Genomic DNA, 18,738 nt, shown 5'->3' with positions numbered 1-18,738 from the left:
ATCCCGGCTTAAGGGTGCATCCCGGGGTCCAGGGGCCCTCACGTGTGCAAGCAGGAGGTGGGGCGTTCCCTCAAGCCAATCTGCGCCCAGAGCCGGACCAAGGGGCACAAGGCCACCCGGGTCCCTCCTCGGCCGACACCCACCTTCAACCAGCTCCGCCCGGAAGTCGCTGCTTTCCTTGGGGGGGTGGGGGAAAAGCAAGCTTTGGAGCATGCGCAGTAGCCAGAGCGGGCAGTCCACGCGTCCGGACGGCAGTAGCGTGTCAACTGTCAGCAGCACTTGACCAATCGGGAGATGAGTTCTTGCTGCTGAGCCCCGCCCCCCGGTGGGGGACTATGGTAACGGGAGGCCAATCAGGAGTCGTGTTGTTGGCGCGGAGCCCCGCCCCCGGCAGGGGCATAGGGTGACGGGCTAGGGTCATGGGGTGTGAGTGATAGTGAGCTCTCGAGCCCCCGAGGGCCGCGGCTTCCCCTTGTCCCGCGGCCGGGAGCAGCGCGCCGGGCCCCTCACTCGCCAGCCCGCCCACCGTCCAGCGGCGGCGCGGCCCATGCGGCTGGGGGCGGAGGCCGGATCCGGCGCGGGCTGGGCGTCTCAGGGGCGGCCGGCGGCCCAGCTAGGTGAGGGGGCGGCGGCGGGGCCCGGCCCAGCCCGGTGATTGGCCGCCGATTGAGGGCCGCCGGGCGGCCGGCGGCGGCGGGGCGGGGAAGAGCCGGCGGAGCCTTCCGCGTGCGGAGCCGGAAAGATGCTGCTGTCCCTGGTGCTCCACATGTACTCGATGTGCTGCGTGCTGCCGGCCGCCGTGCTCCTGGGCACGGCTCCCACCTACGTGCTGGCCTGGGGGGCCTGGCGGCTGCTCTCCGCCTTCCTGCCCTCGCGCTTCTACCAGGCGGTGGACGATCGGCTCTACTGCATCTATCAGAGCATGGTGGTCTTCTTCTTCGAGAACTGCACCGGCGTGCAGGTGAGGCCCCGCCCGCCCTCCGGGCCCGCCCGCAGCACCTGCAGCCCCTCCCTGTGTCTGGGGCCCTGGGGGGGTCGCAGGCGCATCCCCCAGCTGCCACCCACCCAGCGTCTGTCCAGCTAGCGTAGGCTCGCTCCGCCCTGGCGGGCAGATCCGGCTCCGGGAACACGTGCCATGACGCCGTCCTCCCACCGTGGGGGCAGTTTCAAGTTCTCGCTTAGGGTTTGGCCAGGTGCTTCCTTGCGGGTACTCCAGGATTACTAGGTATCTGCGGTAACGCTGCTCTGCGGCCCCAAGCGGGATCCACCGCCCGCCCTCCCCCTCTCTTGCAACTGTCTGTCTTGGTGCTGGGAGAAGTAGGTGCAGATGAACGTTTAAATAGGGCAAGCAGTTGACAGCTTCTGGCGTTTGGTCTAAGAAGATGGTAATGGTGGAAGTCAACAGTGCGCTTCTAAAAATCGGAGACCTTTTCTTGAAACAGATTGATGTTACTGTTTGGGCGAGAAGTACAACTTTGTTTTGCATTCTTCCGCAGTACAAGTGAAAGCTGGGCAAGGAAATTAATCCATGTGTTACTGTAGAAGCCTTACCGGAGATAAAATTCTTGCCAACTTTGACTAGGCTTACATGTGTGGCTAATCTTTTGTCTGCTTACTTTCTGTTATTTTCTTTCTCTGTAGAGATTGGATTTGTAGATTAAATTTGTAAAACAAACAAAAGTAGAAGGCCCTTTTAACTCCATTTAATTATTTGAAGTCTCCTACACAGAAATAACAGTTGTGTTTTCCTTCTGTTCCCCAATCTGGAAAAAAAAAAAAAAAAGGAGAGAGCTTAATTCTTGGTTTTCCTTATATTCAGTTAGTCCTCTTCTTTTCTTTTCTTGGTGAGGATGGGTTGGAGTGAATGGGATGGCATTATTTTGTCTTTTTGTCTTTTTTTTTTTTTTTTTCCCCTAGAGTAGCAGCTTTCACCCTTTTGTCCACCAGCTACTATTTTGAATTTGTAGTTGCATTGCTGTTGATTCCTGATGACTCTATGAGTTTGCCCCAGTTGGAGGTTTGGGGGAAGGGAACTAGAAGCCAGGGACTGTGTTTAAATCAGTATCTATAAGTGTTTCCTAGGAAAGAAAGGAAGATCGCTTTTCCAGATACTGGTTTCCCGATAATAGACTTTTTCAATGGGCCACATTTAAAATTTTCACTAATTCAGACCAGTCATTTCCCCACTCTGTTCTTACCTCACCACATTTGTCTAAATGTATGGTTTTATCATGATAAGTATTTAATTTCACATCATATGACAACTGGCCTGGGCTAGGATACAGGATCAGAATATACGACAGTCATTTACCTCTTAGAAAAGTAATTCTACCTACGGCGGGTTTTTAAATTTTCGTTAAAAGCATATAATATGTCCCATGCAATGTACCATATACCATTGAAGTAATTTGTGTTTACCAAGTTTCTTATTTTAAAAAAATGACTGTAAAATTTCACAGTATTTCTCAAATTGTATATCTTACCTTATATTTGTTCAGTATAGACCTCCAATTTATTGTTTGAGTTCTCAGCACATGGTTTTTAAAAAGTTTAATCTGATGATGATCAACGGACACTCAGTTCTAGGATTCCTAACAAACTTCATCAAGGGACCTGCGTGAAATAAAATTTTGAATTATAATTGAGGGCCATCAGACATCCTTTTATAAATACATGAAGAACCAGTATTCAGTTATAATCTTCTAAATGTCAGAATTCATTTTTCTTTGTTAATTAAAAAAATGTTTTTTTGTTGCTCTTTCCCCTCCTTCTACTGGAATACACCAAAAACTGATCATTGATATTTGCAGGCCAGAATATCTAGTGATATTTATTTCTAGGCATATGCAACATGCCTCGTCATTAACACCCTCTAAATATTTTAGTCACCATTTTCTTCCTGCTGAAATCAGTACTTTAAAATATATTTTACACTGATGGCTTCTGTCTGCTAATCCCCACTTCCCCAAGTGCTAACATGATACATTATAACAATCAAAAGTAAAACTTGATATAAAATAAATTTAGTTTTTCAGCTGACGTGCTTCAAGTATAAATTAGTTCAAATAACACTGGAAGAAAAACATATAATTTAAGTCTAAGATTTTAACGTTTTATATATATAATGTGTTCAGCTAGAATGCCCTTAACTTCTCTAATAATTCATACATTTACTTGAAAGATTGTTTCAATTTCCTCAGAAACCCTCAAGGCCTTTGTGTCTAGAGGCCATTTATAACTAGTTCTTTCTTTTGGTAGCACTGTGGCCTCAAAAATAGTCCTAAACTCTTAATGAATTAAATTTGTATTCTGTATCTTGTTGTAAAAGCAGCTAAACTATTGTATTTGAATGAAACATGTTTATTTAGAATCAGAGATATTTAGAATCAGAGAAGGGACCTCACAAGTCCAACACTTTTTTTTTCAAGTCTGGATTCTTTCTGCATTTCTGCTAAAATGTTGCCCAGATTCTCCTCAAATATCAGTAGTTCTAGATAGAATGTAAGTTGTTGCTTGTATCCTTAATTTTTTTTTTCTCTACTTATTTATCATTCATGTTAAGACCTTTAAAGACCTTCCTACAGTTTAGCTGGGAGTAACAGAGCCAGGAAGATCTGGATGTGCTTCTGGGTTTGCTTAAGTAGAATGACACAAACCTTTAAGAGGAAATTAAACATTTCTCAATCAGATATGATTCCAGTCTAACACAATTTAAGTCTGGCCAGGGAATAGACTTATAAGAAAATCTTAGAGAAATGTAATTTGAACCTTGTTTGTTTTTTTTTGTTTTTTTTTTTTTTTTTGTGGTATGTGGGCCTCTCACTGTTGTGGCCTCTCCCGTTGCGGAGCACAGGCTCCGGACGCACAGGCTCCGGACGCACAGGCCCAGCGGCCATGGCTCACGGGCCCAGCCGCTCCGCGGCATGTGGGATCTTCCCAGACCGGGGCACGAACCCGTTTCCCCTGCATCGGCAGGCGGACTCTCAACCACTGCGCCACCAGGGAAGCCCGAACCTTGTTTTTATACTTTCTATAAATATAAATCCTGAACTGTGAGCAAGACAGTTATTTTAGTTTGCATTTGTGCACATTTTTTTAAAATACCTTATTTTTCTGTTATGACTCACAGGTACAATAAAATATTCAAACTGCAAAAATATTTTGAGAAAGTTAAAGTTCCCCTTACCTGCACACACCTTTCCTAGGCCTGCAACAGTTTGGTGTGTAACTTTGGATTTCTGCCAAGAGCTTTTATATAAATGTATGCATTGTGGGAAGACTTCTCCATTAAATTAACTTCTTGGATGGGTTTTATAGTAACCTAAATATACCATAACCTATGGGGACACCTCTGTGCCATTGTTATGAAAAGCAAAAGAAAATATGACTCTATACACAATTTACTTTCCCTCTTTCGTAAATTTGTCTAATTTTGTAGAACTGAATACACTGAGAGTGGGCTCTTCTTAAATGGAATTATAAGCTAATTTTTCCTTTAATATTTTCTCATTTTATTATGGTTTTTTTTTTTTTTTCTTTTCTTCTTGAGGTATGCGGGCCTCTCACTGTTGTGGCCTCTCCCGTTGCGGAGCACAGGCCCCGGACGCGCAGGCTCAGCGGCCATGGCTCACGGGCCCAGCCGCTCCGCGGCATGTGGGATCTTCCCGGACAGGGGCACGAACCTGTGTCCCCTGCATCGGCAGGCGGACTCCCAACCACTGCGCCACCAGAAACCTTATTATGGTTTTTTAAACAGAGGTTAATATTAGTAGTTAGACAATCCAAAACTAAGTAGTAACGTCTCAGAACCCGCTCTTTATTCATTCATCTGATATTGGAGTGTGCCCTGAATTCCAGGTCCTGTGCTGGACTATATGGGATGGAATGAAGAAAAACATAGACAAGGTCCCTGCCCTCATGGAACTCACATTCTAGTGGGACACAAAAAATAAGAAGAAAGTTAAAATGCACTGTACTCGGTGACTTTGTTAACCTAGTGCGTAGAGGTTGGGGGTTTGGGGAAATGTCCCTGAGCAAGTCACATATGCGCTGAGCTCTGAAAAGGGCCAGTTTGGGAAGTGTTGTAGTAATCTAGGTGAGAGATTATGGTCCGAGTCGTGGGAAGAGTGGGCACGGAGAGAAAGCAAAGAATCCCGGAAGTATTTGAAGGTAGCTGATGGGGCTTTGTAACTGGATACGGAGTGGAAAGGAGAGGACTGTGTTAGCAGCACACCTAGCATTTAGTGAGCGCCGACTGTGTGCCAGGTACTGGTGTCTTATGTGGGTCATCTCAGCCTTACCAGATAGGCCCTGTTTTCCCCATTTTACAGATTAGAGAACTAAGGCACACAGAGTTCACACTTGCAATGGTCAAGCCAGGATTTAGTCCAAGGCAGTCTAGCTTCAGGGTCCATTTTCCAAAGATGCTTTGCTAGGTGGTGTGGTTATATTTGTTGAGAGAACAGCCCCACTCTCAAGGTGTGCCTTCTAGGAGAAACACTGGCAAACAGTTACAGGAGAGGATAATACTGAAAGTGGAGTTCTTGTGTTTATGAGCTTTGTGCTACAAAGGGAATGTGACTGCTGGGTGATTCAAGGCCATATCAATTGTTACGAACCGCTGTGAGTTTTTACTTCAAGCAGGAGTCGCACGGTGTGTTAAGGGAAAAGAGGTTCTCAGCTGGTAACTGAATGACGATGAAGACTCCTGAGCACGGCATTCAAGGCTGGCTGAATTCTGCCCTGGCAGCTTTCCCATCCATTGATCTCACTGTAGCCCAACTACTGCTTCCTCACCAGTCCCTCCCCTAAATGACCAGTGCATGTGCTTTTGGACTCCTCTTCTCTGTACACTTCCTTCCAACTCGGGCAACTTTTCCTCATCTGTCATGATCTCACCCCATCCCCATGTCAGGATAACATTAACATAGCATTAGCATATTTTAATATATATATATTATCCCCTTTACAAGATTGTAGCCCCATGGAGGTGGCAGTAAAGTGGAGAGTGACTTGACTTGATTGTGCCCTTTTCACAAAAGGGCAGCGCACTCTGCAGGGAACAGTGATCTGCGTTTCGGTGGAAATGTGGATGAGAATCTCACGTTTAAGGCATGGGGGCTCTTGACTGGCCCTCTAGTTGACAAGTTTTGATCTAACAGGGTCAACAGGTGGAGTGAGGCAATTTGCTTTCTTTACTTAATAGATGGGGGAGAAAACATGCGCTCTACCCATGGAAGTAAGACTGAGAATAAGGTCAGAGACCTTATCAAAGAGGGGATTCTGGAACAGCTAGCAGTGCAGAGAAGCCTTTGTTTACTTGTCAGTAAAAACCTGTACTTTTTGCAATTTTTAAAGATAAGCAATTCTGTAAGGTTTATTTTGTTTCCTCTGCTTCTTTGCATGGACTAGCAGTGAAAACCCCAAATAAGCAAGTGTTGCAGGGGATTTAGAGGGCTGTATGTGTGTGTAAGTGTAAGTGATAATTGGAAGCAGAAAGAAATGAGGCGGGTGGTACCTGGAAAGGGGAGTTATGTTAAGTGCTAACCACATGTGAGGCACTAGCGTTTCCATTGATAAATTAGTCTCTACTCTCAGCACACAATTTAGCAGTTAGAAAGAGGTCAGGTTTTTTTTTTTTTTAATATTTATTTATTTATTTATTTATTTATTTATTTGGTTGTGCCAGGTCTTAGTTGCGGCAGGTGGGTTCCTTTAGTTGCGGCTCGTGGGCCCCTTTAGTTGTGGCTTGTGGAGCTCCTTAGTTGCGGCACATGGGCTCCTTAGTTGCGGCATGCATGTGGGATCTAGTTCCCTAGCCAGGGATCGAACCCCGGGCCCCCGGCATTGGGCGCGCTGAGTCTTAACCATTGCGCCACCAGGGAAGTACCCTTTCTTTTTTTTTTTTTTTTTTTTTTTTTTTTAAACTGAAGGTATAATGAGATGTTAGAAAATGACAAAATGAGCAAAGAGCTGAGGAAGTACAGGAGTACTACAACTGAATGCAAGTGGTTGCTTAACTGAGGGGAGGTGTGTGAATATAAGGCAATGATTCTTCCACGTTAGATGCGATGCACTGAATGCCAGCTCTTCGTGTGGTTACATGTTGCTTTGCTCTCATAATTTGTATTTTTCTGTAGGAAAGTATTTTATGTCAGTTTTTCTCGAGTTTCTTATCTCCTTGTGGTTAATGTTCAAAGTGAAAGAATTACACAAGCTTCTAATTTATGGGAAGCCTCATTTGACATTTTTTATTTGGAACTTTTGCAGATAATAATTTTGTTGTAGTCAAAAGATTTTTGGATCTTGGGTGAGAAACCTGGGTGTAATTCCTAGTTCTTTGCTATTCTCTGTCAGCTTGAATAAATCAACTTTTCAACTCAGCATTCTCATTATTAAATGGAATACTATTGTCATGTTATTTTGTGAAGACTAAATGAGATAATATGTGAAACTGCTGAGCTCAGTGACATCATAGATGCTCAGGAAAAACACACCCTGTAAATGAGGACAGTACAGAGAGACAGATATGACGAATGTATAAAAAGAGGTTTGTGATTTGTAAGGTTCCATTTAAATGTTGCATAATAATTATTTTTGTGTACTGATTATTAGACAAATGACTATGTTTATATTTTAACATTGTTTCGGAGGGGTGTCATACTTTTCCTATTCAGGGAAAGGTTTCAAATTGGGCAGAAAAAGACCTTAGTTTTGTGTGTATTACGATAGAAGTCTTGTACTTGATCTTGAAATGATATATTTCATTGACACAGAAATACATTTAAAAATCATTTCAAATAATTATAAACGTCATAGAGTGTAAATTATATCTGCAAACTTATTTATGCTGCAGTTCTTTATGGCTGCATTTGTACGTAATCAGAGACCTTTTTTTAAGGAAGAGAAATTATATAGGTGTTTCTCCTATCCATTCATCATTTAACACGATTTTGAGTAAACGATCTGACTTTGTTGGATAATAATAATAATTAGAGCAACAGCTAACATTTTGGGGGACAGTTCCTATGATCCAGGAGTTGTGGCAGGTAGCTTACATGGTCTCGTTTATCTCACCACACCTGTGGTGAGCAGTTACCATTATTCCATTCACTCTACAGGTAAGGAAAAATAGGCATGGGGAGGTTAGGGACTTGTGCTGCAGTTCACGTAGTTGGTAAGGCGATGGGCTACTGCTCAGGTCCGAGGCTCGGTTTAAACCCAGTGTTTCTGCCCGGGCCCTTAGTGACTGGTGTGCTGTGCACAGAGGAGACTGAGCTGCCTGTAGCTGGGCTCGCAGATCAAACCGACGAGGCCAGATCCGCAGAAGAGGCACACAGATTTAACGGGCGTTGATACGTTACACGTAGTTTAATATTTTACACGCTAGGGTTTTTACCGGCCCCTCTCAGATAAGAAGGGGAAACTAAAAGAGGCAGTTAGAGTCAGCCCAAGGCAGTAACCTGTGGAGGCACAGCTAGGTGTGGGAAAGGTGGGTTTGGGCTCCTAGGGCTGGTAAACTGTGGGAAGGTCCCTAGGAAATGTATGGTAGATAAGGACTGTTAAGTAAGGTTTGCTGACTCATCTCGGTGCTGTCTCTGACCTTCCTGGTCCTCTAGGAAGGAACACCTTTACGAGTGTTTTTAATGTCACCTGTACAAAAGGAAGTTTAGGCCTCCTTCAGGCGGAAAAGGGGAGGGCAGAGGGCTGTGCGTGCTGCTTCTCAGTGGCCCTCAGCTCAAAATAATCCTCATGTCAAAGCAGCATGTTTTGGGGCGGCGTGTTCTGATCCCCGTCTACAGCATCATCTGTATCTAAGGACAGCGAAAGAAGTTTTTTTAAAAAATGACATTTCAGTGTGCATGTGGAAAGGAAATGAATATTATTGAGATAAATAATATCTCAGTTTTTATTTTTCTGTTTTTGAAGAGGAAGAATGCTGTCCCTTATGTACCCATGGTGGTGTTGGTTAGGTAGTCCACTGTGTTAGACATGTGATTACTTTAGATTCCATTTTACCACCTTTTTTCAGGATACAAGAGAGGGAGTCTTCAAGTAGTTTATCAAATCATGGAGCAAATTCAAAACAAGGTGAAGATGAGATCCAGGTGAGAGGACAGTGTCTACATTTAAATCCAAGTCTTCTGAAAGGCGCTTTGTGCAAGATAAACAAGCTTGTTTGACTAAAGCCGAATTGTAACTAGTGTGTCAGTCGCATTGAAGATAATCATTCAAAGAGCATTTTTACTGAATTAATAAAATGAAGAGAGAACATTGTTATTTTTCTCTAGAGGGACTTTACATGAGTGTTTTAAAAATGGAGGAACCCCGACTTGAACAATTATGATGACTTAAAATTACTTAGAGAATGAGGAAGAACCAAAAAGCCATGTTTTTCACATGCCTTGTTTGAAGGAACAAATTACCTGCTGAAAAGTGATTGTAATTTGAAATCCGTGTACTAGAAGATTCACAGAATGATGCCTTTAAAAAGTCACTGGTGCATTTAAAGTATTTGTTTATTCCCCGCCTCTTTACTGTTGAAAATGAGGTATAGCTTTATCCACTTGTGAAAAATAAACGTGCAGCTTTTTTTTTTTTTTTCTTTTTTTTTTTGCAGTACGCGGGCCTCTCACTGTTGTGGCCTCTCCCGTTGCGGAGCACAGGCTCCGGACGCGCAGGCTCAGCAGCCATGGCTCACGGGCCCAGCCGCTCCGCGGCATGTGGGATCTTCCCAGACCGGGGCACGAACCCGTGTCCCCTGCATCGGCAGGCGGACTCCCAACCACTGCGCCACCAGGGAAGCCCACGTGCACCTTCTTGATTCAGTGAACATTGGTTGAAAAGCATCTGAGTGCTGGGCTCTGGCTAGAACAAGGATGCAGTCCGTGCCCCTGAGGAGCCTGTGGGCCTTGAGGGGGATGTGATGTGAGTCGGAAATAGGGATGCACAGCGTGACCGGCTTCGTTGTCACGCAAAAGGGGGAGAGATGAATTCTGGGGTCTGGGTTAGAAGGCAGGAGGGCTTCGTGAGGAGGTAAACAAGCAGAAAAGCTGATCTAAGACGACTACAGTGAGAGAGCGCAGGGGGCTCTTAGGTCATCAGAGAGTCGTTTAGTCATTTATTTGTGGGGGCATTTTGTAAGTTATTATGAAACTTTAAATTCGGAAAACACTACAGGTATCTTATTAATTATATAATTGTTAGTAAGATAGTAGTAACTGTCTTAAGTATTTTGAGAATCTGTACTCTTAAATGAAAACTTTTACTTGCCCTCCATGTTAGTAAATTTAAAAGCAAATAACCTTTTCACTTCAATGAACAGAAGAAGTGTGATAATTTTAAGTTGGAATGAAATGCTTTTTCTTTGAAGCCTGGGAAATAAATTAAGTGAAGGGCCTTAAAAACTGCATATATGTGGTACATAAACATTGTAATCATGCATTCCTTTCTTTGGATGATCAACATTTATTTGAAGTACTTAATAATTTGCGTCTATTGCAATAAGATTTGCAGTTCATCATTTCACTTACTTTGCTTTTAGAGCTTGTAAATTTTTAAATATGAAGGGCTATTCTTTGTAACTTTTTATTTCTGTTGAATTCCAAACAAGTGACAATGACAAATAAAAAAGAAACAACTTAAGAGGCAATCAATCCAAATATCCACTTTGAGATCCTAAATTATGTTATGTCAGAGGCTTACCATCTTCTTTCACATCTTAATTGGAAATAGCTTTTATTTCAGTGATATGCATACTGAAAAATAAACTTTAATAAGTATGAACTATGTATTTATTATTTTCCCTTCAATGGCTAGGAGTTAAGATTTTGTTCCTTTCACATTTCGTCCATCTGTTTTGCCCGCCAGAATTCATTACTTATCTTACTTTCTCTAGATAACCACTGAAGATCTATTTTTAAACACTGGGCATGTTTAACTTTGTTACTGAGATAAGCTAAATATAGAAAATGTCGATTGTTTGGAAGCCATTTAGGGATGGGGAAAATTAGTGAGTCTTACAGGGATTGCAGAGATGGCTTTCCTGCAAAGCTTTTCAGTTCATGTTTGTGTCTATAAACAAAGTGCAAAACTGTGGCATTTTAAGGCCAGCGTGGTATATAGTATAAGGACTAAGCCCAAGTAGTGGAGGTGTGGCATCTTAAACTGGTGGTGCCCGGTAACTGATCATGGGTCACTGAACAAGGCAACTTGGCTGTTCTGTGCCTCCGCCTGCTACAGTGTGAACTCAGAGAGCTGGACCAGACAGTGGCCAAACGTTGTTCTGGTGGCAATGGTGTACTGATGATATGCACTGTTGGGAATTGTTGGTCATGACATTAGATGACTGCTTATTTTTGTGGTTTCCTTTTCACCCTCAACATGCTTGTTTTATTTTAAAGTGGGATATATTGGGTTTTATAGGAGATAAAGTTTGAAGCGCTATGTTTTCTGTATGATTGACACTGTAAATCCTGTGAAACATGCCCATTATTTAAATTTTTTTAAAAATAGATCTTTATTGGAGTAGAATTGCTTCACAGTACTGTGTTAGTTTCTGTTGCACAACAAAGCGAATCAGCCATATGCATACATATGTCCCCATATCCCCTCCCTCTTGAGCCTCCCTCCCATTCTCCATTTCCCACCGTGTAGGTCATCACAAAGCACCGAGCTGATCTCCCTGTGCTATGCGGCTGCTTCCCACCAGCCAAGTATTTTACATCCGGTAGCGTATTTATGTCGATGCTACTCTTGCTTCTCCCCAGCTTCGCCCTCCCACCCCATGTCATCAAGTCCATTTTCTATGTCTACCTCTTTATTCCTGCCCTGCAACTAGGTTCATCAATACCATCTTTTTTTAGATTCCATATATGTGTGTTGGCATAGGGTATTTGTTTTTCTCTTTCTGACTTACTTCACTCTGTATGACAGACTCCGGGTCCATCCACCTCACTACAAATAACTCAATTTCGTTTCTTTTTATGGCTCAGTAATATTCCATTGTATATACGTGCCACATCTTCTTTATCCATTCATCTATCGATGGACACTTAGTTTGCTTCCATGTCCTGGCTATTGTAAATAGTGCTGCAGTGAACATTGTGGAACATGACTCTTTTTGAATTATGGTTTTCTCAGGGTGTGTGCCCAGTAGTGGGATTGCTGGGTCGTATGGTAGTTCTATTTTTAGTTTTTTAAGGAACCTCCATACTGTTCTCCATAGTGGCTGTATCAATTTACATTCTCACCAACAGTGCAAGAGGATTCCCTTTTCTCCACTGTATGTTCTTGCCTCCTTTGTTGTAAATTAGGTGCCCATATGCGCGTGGGTTTATCTCTGGCCATTCTATCCTGTACCATTGATCTTTATTTCTGTTTTTGTGCTAATATTGTACTGTCTTGATTGCTGTAGCTTTCTGGTATAGTCTGAAGTTGGGGAGCCTGATTCCTTCAGCTCCCTTTTTCTTTCTCAAAATTGCTTTGGCTCTTCGGGGCCTTTTGTGTTTCCGTACGAATTGTAAAATTTTTTGTTCTAATTCTGTGAAGAATGCCATTGGTAGTTTGATAGGGATTGCATTGAACCTGTAGATTGCTTTGGGTATAGTATAGTCATTTTCACTATATTGATTCTTCCAATCCAAGAGCATGATAAATTTTTCCATCTGTTTATGTCATCTTTGATTTCTTTCATCAGTGTTTTATAGTTTTCTGGCTACAAGTCTTTCGCCTCCTTAGGCAGGTTTATTCCTAGGTATTTTATTCTTTTTGTTGCAGTGGTAAATGGGAGTGTTTCCTTAATTTCTCCTTCTGATTTTTCATTGTTGGTGTATAGGAATGCTAGAGATTTCTGTGCATTAATTTTGTGTCCTGCAACTTTACAAATTCATTGCTTAGTTCTAGTAGTTTTCTGGTGGCATCTTTAGGATTTTCTATGTATAGTATCATGTCATAGGTAAACAGTACAGTTTTACTTCTTCTTTTCCAATTTGTATTCCTTTTATTTCTTTTTCTCCTCTGATTGCTGTGGCTAGGACTTCCAAAACTATGTTGAATAAGAGTGGTGAGAATGGACATCCTTGTCTTGTTCCTGATCTTAGTGGAAATGCTTTCAGTTTTTCACCATTGAGTATGATGCTTGCTGTGGGTTTGTCATATATGGCCTTTATCATTTTGAGGTAGGTTCCCTCTATGCCCATTTTCTGGAGAGTTTGTTTCATAAATGGGTGTTGAATTTTGTCAGAAGTTTTTTTGGGGGTTTTTTTTTTTTTTTTTTTTTTTTTTGCAGTACGTGGGCCTCTCACTGTTGTGGCCTCTCCCGTTGCGGAGCACAGGCTCCGGACGCGCAGGCTCAGCGGCCATGCCTCACGGACCCAGCTGCTCCGCGGCACGTGGGATCTTCCTGGACCGGGGCACGAACCCATGTCCCCTGCATCGGCAGGCGGACTCTCAACCACTGCTCCACCAGGGAAGCCCTGTCAGAAGTTTTTTCTGCATCTATTGAGATGATCATATGGTTTTTATTCCTTAATTTGTTAATGTGGTTTATCACATTGATTGATTTGCATATATTGAAGAATCCTTGCATCCCTGGGATAAATCCCACTTGGTCATGGTGTATGATCCTTACAGTGTGCTGCTGATTCTGTTTGCTAGTATTTTGTTCAGGATTTTTGCATCTATGTTCATCAGTGATATTGGTCTATAATTTTCTTTTTTTGTGATATCTTTTCTGGTTTTGGTAGCAGGGTGATGGTGGCTTCATAAAATGAATTTGGGAGTGTTTCTCCCTTTGCAATTTTTTGGAAGAGTTTGAGAAGGATTGGTGTTAGCTCTTATCTAAATGTTTGATAGAATTCACCTGTGAAGCCATCTGGTCCTGGACTTCTGTTTGTTGGAAGATTTTTAATTACGGTTTCAATTTCATCACTTGTGATAGGTCTGTTTATATTTTCTAATTCTTCCTGGTTCAGTCTTGGAAAGTTGTACCTTTCCAAGAATTTGTCCATTTCTTCGTGGTTGTCCATTTTATTGGCATATAGTTGTTTGTAGTAGTCTCTTATAATCCTTTGTATTTCTGCAGTGTCAGGTGTGATTTCTCTGTTTTCATTTCTAATTTGATTGATTTGCATCCTCTCCCTTTTTTTCTTGATGAGTCTGGCTTTATCTTCTCAAAGAACCAGCTTTTAGTTTTATTGATCATTGCTATTGTTTTCTTCATTTCTATTTCATTTATTTCTGCTCTGATCTTTTTTGTTTTGTTTTGTTTTGTTTGTTTTTTTTGTGGTACGCGGGCCTCTCACTGTTGTGGCCTCTCCCGTTGCGGAGCACAGGCTCCAGACGCGCAGGCTCAGCAGCCATGGCTCACGGGCCCAGCCGCTCCGCGGCACGTGGGATCCTCCCGGACCGGGGCACGAACCCGTGTCCCCTGCATCGGCAGGCGGACTCTCAACCACTGTGCCACCAGGGAAGCCCCTCTGCTCTGATTTTTATGATTTCTTTCCTTCTACTGAATTTGGGTTTTCTTTGTTCTTCTTTTTCTAGTTGTTTTAAGTGTAGGGTTAGATTGTTTCTTTGAGACTTTTCTTGTTTCTTGAGGTGAGATTGTATTGCTATAAACTTCCCTCTTAGAACTGCTTTTGCTGTGTCCCATCAGTTTTGGGTTGTCATGGATTCGTTGTTATTTGTTTCTATGTATTTTAAAATTTCTTCTTTGATTTCTTCAGTGATCTCTTGGTTATTTAGTAGTGCACTGTTTAGCCTCCATGTATTTGTGTTTTTTTACAGTTTTTTTCCTGTAATTGATTTCCAGTCTCATAGCCTTGTGGTCAGAAAAGATGCTTGATATGATTTCAATTTTCTTAAATTTTCCGAGGCTTGATTTGTGACCCAGGATGTGATCTATCCTGGAGAATGTTCCATGTGCACTTGAGAAGAAAGTGTATTCTACCACTTTTGGGTGGAATGTTCTATAAATATCAATTAGATCTATTTGGTCTATTGTGTCAGTTAAAGCTTATGTTTCTTTATTTATTTTCTGTTTGGATGATCTGTCCGTTGGTGTAAGTGGGGTGTTAAAGTCCCCTACTATTATTGTGTTACTGTCGATTTCTTCTTTCATGGTTGTTAGCATTCGCCTTATGTATTGAGGTGCTCCTATGTTGGGTGCATAAACATTTATAATTGTTATATCTTCTTCTTGGGTTGATCCTTTGATCATTATATAGTGTCCCTCCTTATCTCTTGTAACAGTCTTTATTTTAAAGTCTGTTTTATCTGATATGACTATTGCTATTCCAGTTTTCTTTTGATTTCCATTTGCATGGAATGTCTTTTTCCATCTCCTCACTTTCAGTCTGTGTGTGTCCCTAGGTCTGAAGTGGGTCTCTTGTACACAGCATATAGATGGGTCTTGTTTTTGTAATCATTCAGCCAGTCTGTGTCTTTTGGTTGGGACATTTAGTCCATTTACATTCAAGGTTATTATCAATATGTGTGTTCCTACTACCATTTTCTTAGTTGTTTTGGGGTTGTTTTTGTGGGTCTTTTTCTTCTCTTGTGTTTCCTGCTTAGAGAAGTTTCTTTAGCATTTCTCGTAAAGCTGGTTTGGTGGTGCTGAATTCTCTTAGCTTTTGCTTGTCTGAAAAGCTTTTGACTCCTTCATCGAATCTGAATGAGATCCTTGCTGGGTAAAGTAATCTTGGTTGTAGGTTTTTCTCTTTCATCACTTTAAGTATATCCTGCCACTCCCTTCTGGCTTGCAGAGTTTGCATTGAAAAATCAGCTGATAACCTTATGGAGATTCCTTTGTATGTTATTTTTTGTCTTTCCCTTGCTGCTTTTAATATTTTTTCTTTGAATTTAATTTTTGTTATTTTGATTAATATGTGTCTTGGTGTGTTTTTCCTAGGGTTTATCCTGTATGGGACTTTCTGTGCTTCCTGGACTTGGGTGACTATTTCCTTTCCCACGTTAGGGACGTTTTCAACTATAATGTCTTCAAATATTTTCTCAGACCCTTTCTTTTTCTCTTCTTCTTCTGGGACCCCTATAATTCGAATGTTGACACATTTAGTGTTGTCCCAGAGGTCTCTGAGATAGTCTTCAATTCTTTTCATTCTTTTTTGTTTATTCTGCTCCTCGGCAGTTATTTCCACCATTTTGTCTTCCAGCTCACTTATTTGTCTTCTGTTTCAGTTATTCTGTTATTGTTTCTTTCTAGTGTATTTTTCATTTCAGTTATTGTGTTCTTCATATCTGTTTGTTTGTTCTTTAGTTCTTCTAGATCTTTGTTAAACATTCCTTGTATTTTCTCAATCCATGCCTCCGTTCTGTTTCAGAGATTCTGGATCATCTTTACTATCATTACTCTGAATTCTTTCTCAGGTAGATTGCCTATTTCCTCTTCATTTATTTGGTCTTGTAGGTTTTTACCTTGCTCCTTCATCTGTGACATATTTTTTTGCCATCTTTTTTTTTTTTTTTTTTAATGAGTGGGGCTGTGTTCCTGTCTTACTGGTTGTTGGGCCTGAGGTTTCCAACACTGGGGCTTGTAGGCTGTTGGGTAGGGCTGGGTCTTGGTGCTGAGATGAGGACCTCCATGAGACCTCACTCTGATGAATATTCCCTGGGGTCTGAGGTTCTCTGTTAGTCCAGTGGTTCAGACTCAGAGCTCCCACCACAGGAGCTTCGGCCCAACAAGGGGCTCGTGAACCAAGATCCCGCAAGGCATCTGAGGCAGCAAAAACAAACAAAAAAACAAAAAAAACAATAAAACAATAGCAAAGTAAAAAATAAAATTAGACGGGCCTCCCTGGTGGCGCAGTGGTTGAGAGTCCGCCTGCCGATGCAGGGGATACGGGTTCGTGCCCCGGTCTGGGAGGATCCCATATGCCGCGGAGCGGCTGGGCCCGTGAGCCATGGCTGCTGAGCCTGCGCATCCGGAGCCTGTGCTCCGCAACGGGAGAGGCCACAGCAGTGAGAGGCCCGCATACCACAAAAAAAAAAAAAAAAAAAAAAAAAAAAAAAAAAATAAAATAAAATAAAATAAAATTAGACTAGGAAACCAACAGATATGTTAGGAAGAATATAAAAATAAAAATATAGATGAATCAACAACCGGAAGGTACATTAGTACCACAATAGTAAAAAAAAAAAAAAAAAGAGGAGGAGGGAAAAGAAAAAAAGGGGGTGGGGGGAGGCCTTGGCTGTGGAGGGCGGGGCCTAAGCAGGGGCAAGGTTTGGGTGGTGGGCGGGGTCAGTGCTCAGGACCCACAGGGCTGGAAAAGGCCCCTGGGGGCTGTGGGCAGTGGGGCTTAAGCTCAAGGAGCAAAGGGGCCCAGGCGTGCCCCCCATCCCTGGTCTCAGAGGGCAGGGGACCTCACCTGGGAGCCCAGCAGGCTTCCTGGGCTCCAGTGGGCAGGGCAAACGCCCTCCTCTTCTTTCCTGCTCCTCCAGTCTGGGAGGGCCCCTTCCGCCTGCCTCTCCTGATCTGCCCGGCCTCCCTCCTATGCCCCCAAGGACCTACGCAGCCTGGAGCGGGCTTTGGAGGACAGGGGATCGGCCTGGGAGCTCACCCATTGTTTAAATTTTTAGTTTATTTTTCAAAAATATAAAATTATACATATTTAAGGTGTTCAATGTGATGTTTTGATATACGTATGCATTATGAAATGATTACCACAATGAAACTAAAAAAAATGCCTTTTAATAGCTTGTATGCCATCTACCTTCAAAGGCTGTGGTCTCTAAATGAAGCTCAGAGCAAGCAAAGGGAAGGAGAGTCTCCTAGTGGTTCAAGTTCTGTCTTCAGCCTGGGGGCAGGCAGGTCTCCAAAGAGTGGTATTCAGATTGAATCAGTTAAACCTCAGCCTTTCACTGTGAATGTCTCATCCACGGAAGTCAAGCCAGAAATACCCTGTCGTGTAGCTGCAGTACTTGAAACCCAGTACGTCCCACCCAGTGGTCTCAAAGCAATTCTGGCTCGTTGTTAGGAAGAGGGATTGCTCACAGACTAGGACTCCACTTTTTAACCCTGCATACATCAAGTTATTGATTTCGTTCTTTTGTTTTGGCACCGATAAGCTTTCTTAAAAAAATTTTTTGAGGAGAAATTTAAACTCATATTACCTGCATAGCACTGTATAGTTTTCTGAGGAAGATACAGGAAATCTCAGTCTGAGTCCCTGGTCTCCAGAGCTTTGTCATCTAGCTCCATTTACCTACAGAGAGGTTGGCTTAATGTCTCTTTCTTTGTTCTGTTGTTAGATATAAATGAGTAGTGGTGTGATCAAAAGATAATCTCTGTGGCTATCTAAAAAGATAGATCTGTAGCTAATTCATAATCTTGAATAATCTGTGATGACAAGATACAGAAACAAAAACGCCCTGAATAAAAAAATACCAGTGTTAGGAGTCGTTTCCTTTGAAGTCTTTAAAAATATACTTCCAATTTCTTTAAATAATTTATTATGAAACATTTGAGACATAGAGAACTACAGAAAGACTCATATAAGGAGCACCTGTGTAACCACCACCCAGCTGAAGAAAGGAAGCACGACAGCTGGAGTTGAAGGCTGCTGTGTACCCCACCCTGTTGTGCAGCTTCCCTTCCTACAAGTCACTGATCCTGCACTCCCTGTGCTCTGTGTAGAGATGTAAAGAGTCCCAATCATGGGACCAAGTTTCCCCATTACTTACAGAATCAAGTTTTCATCTTTAGCTTGGTATTCAGAAGAC

The 18,738-nt window shown here is 42.4% G+C and overlaps 1 protein-coding gene across 1 annotated transcript in view; it reads left to right on the top strand.

Moving 5' to 3' along the window:
- Nucleotides 1-742: 742 nt before the first annotated feature.
- Nucleotides 743-18,738, top strand: part of AGPAT5 (1-acylglycerol-3-phosphate O-acyltransferase 5) — a gene marked incomplete at both ends in the record, with an annotated part of 58,738 nt that continues 40,742 nt past the window's right edge. Inside the window, one exon of the mRNA XM_079726685.1 lies at nucleotides 743-961. Within this exon, the coding sequence (XP_079582811.1) occupies nucleotides 743-961 (219 nt within the window). The remainder of the gene's footprint in view (nucleotides 962-18,738) is intronic.

The sequence above is a fragment of the Hyperoodon ampullatus genome (genome assembly GCF_949752795.1).
Source record: "Hyperoodon ampullatus genome assembly, chromosome: 20".
Lineage (NCBI taxonomy): Eukaryota > Metazoa > Chordata > Mammalia > Artiodactyla > Ziphiidae > Hyperoodon > Hyperoodon ampullatus.
This window is presented reverse-complemented; position numbering and strand designations above follow the sequence as displayed.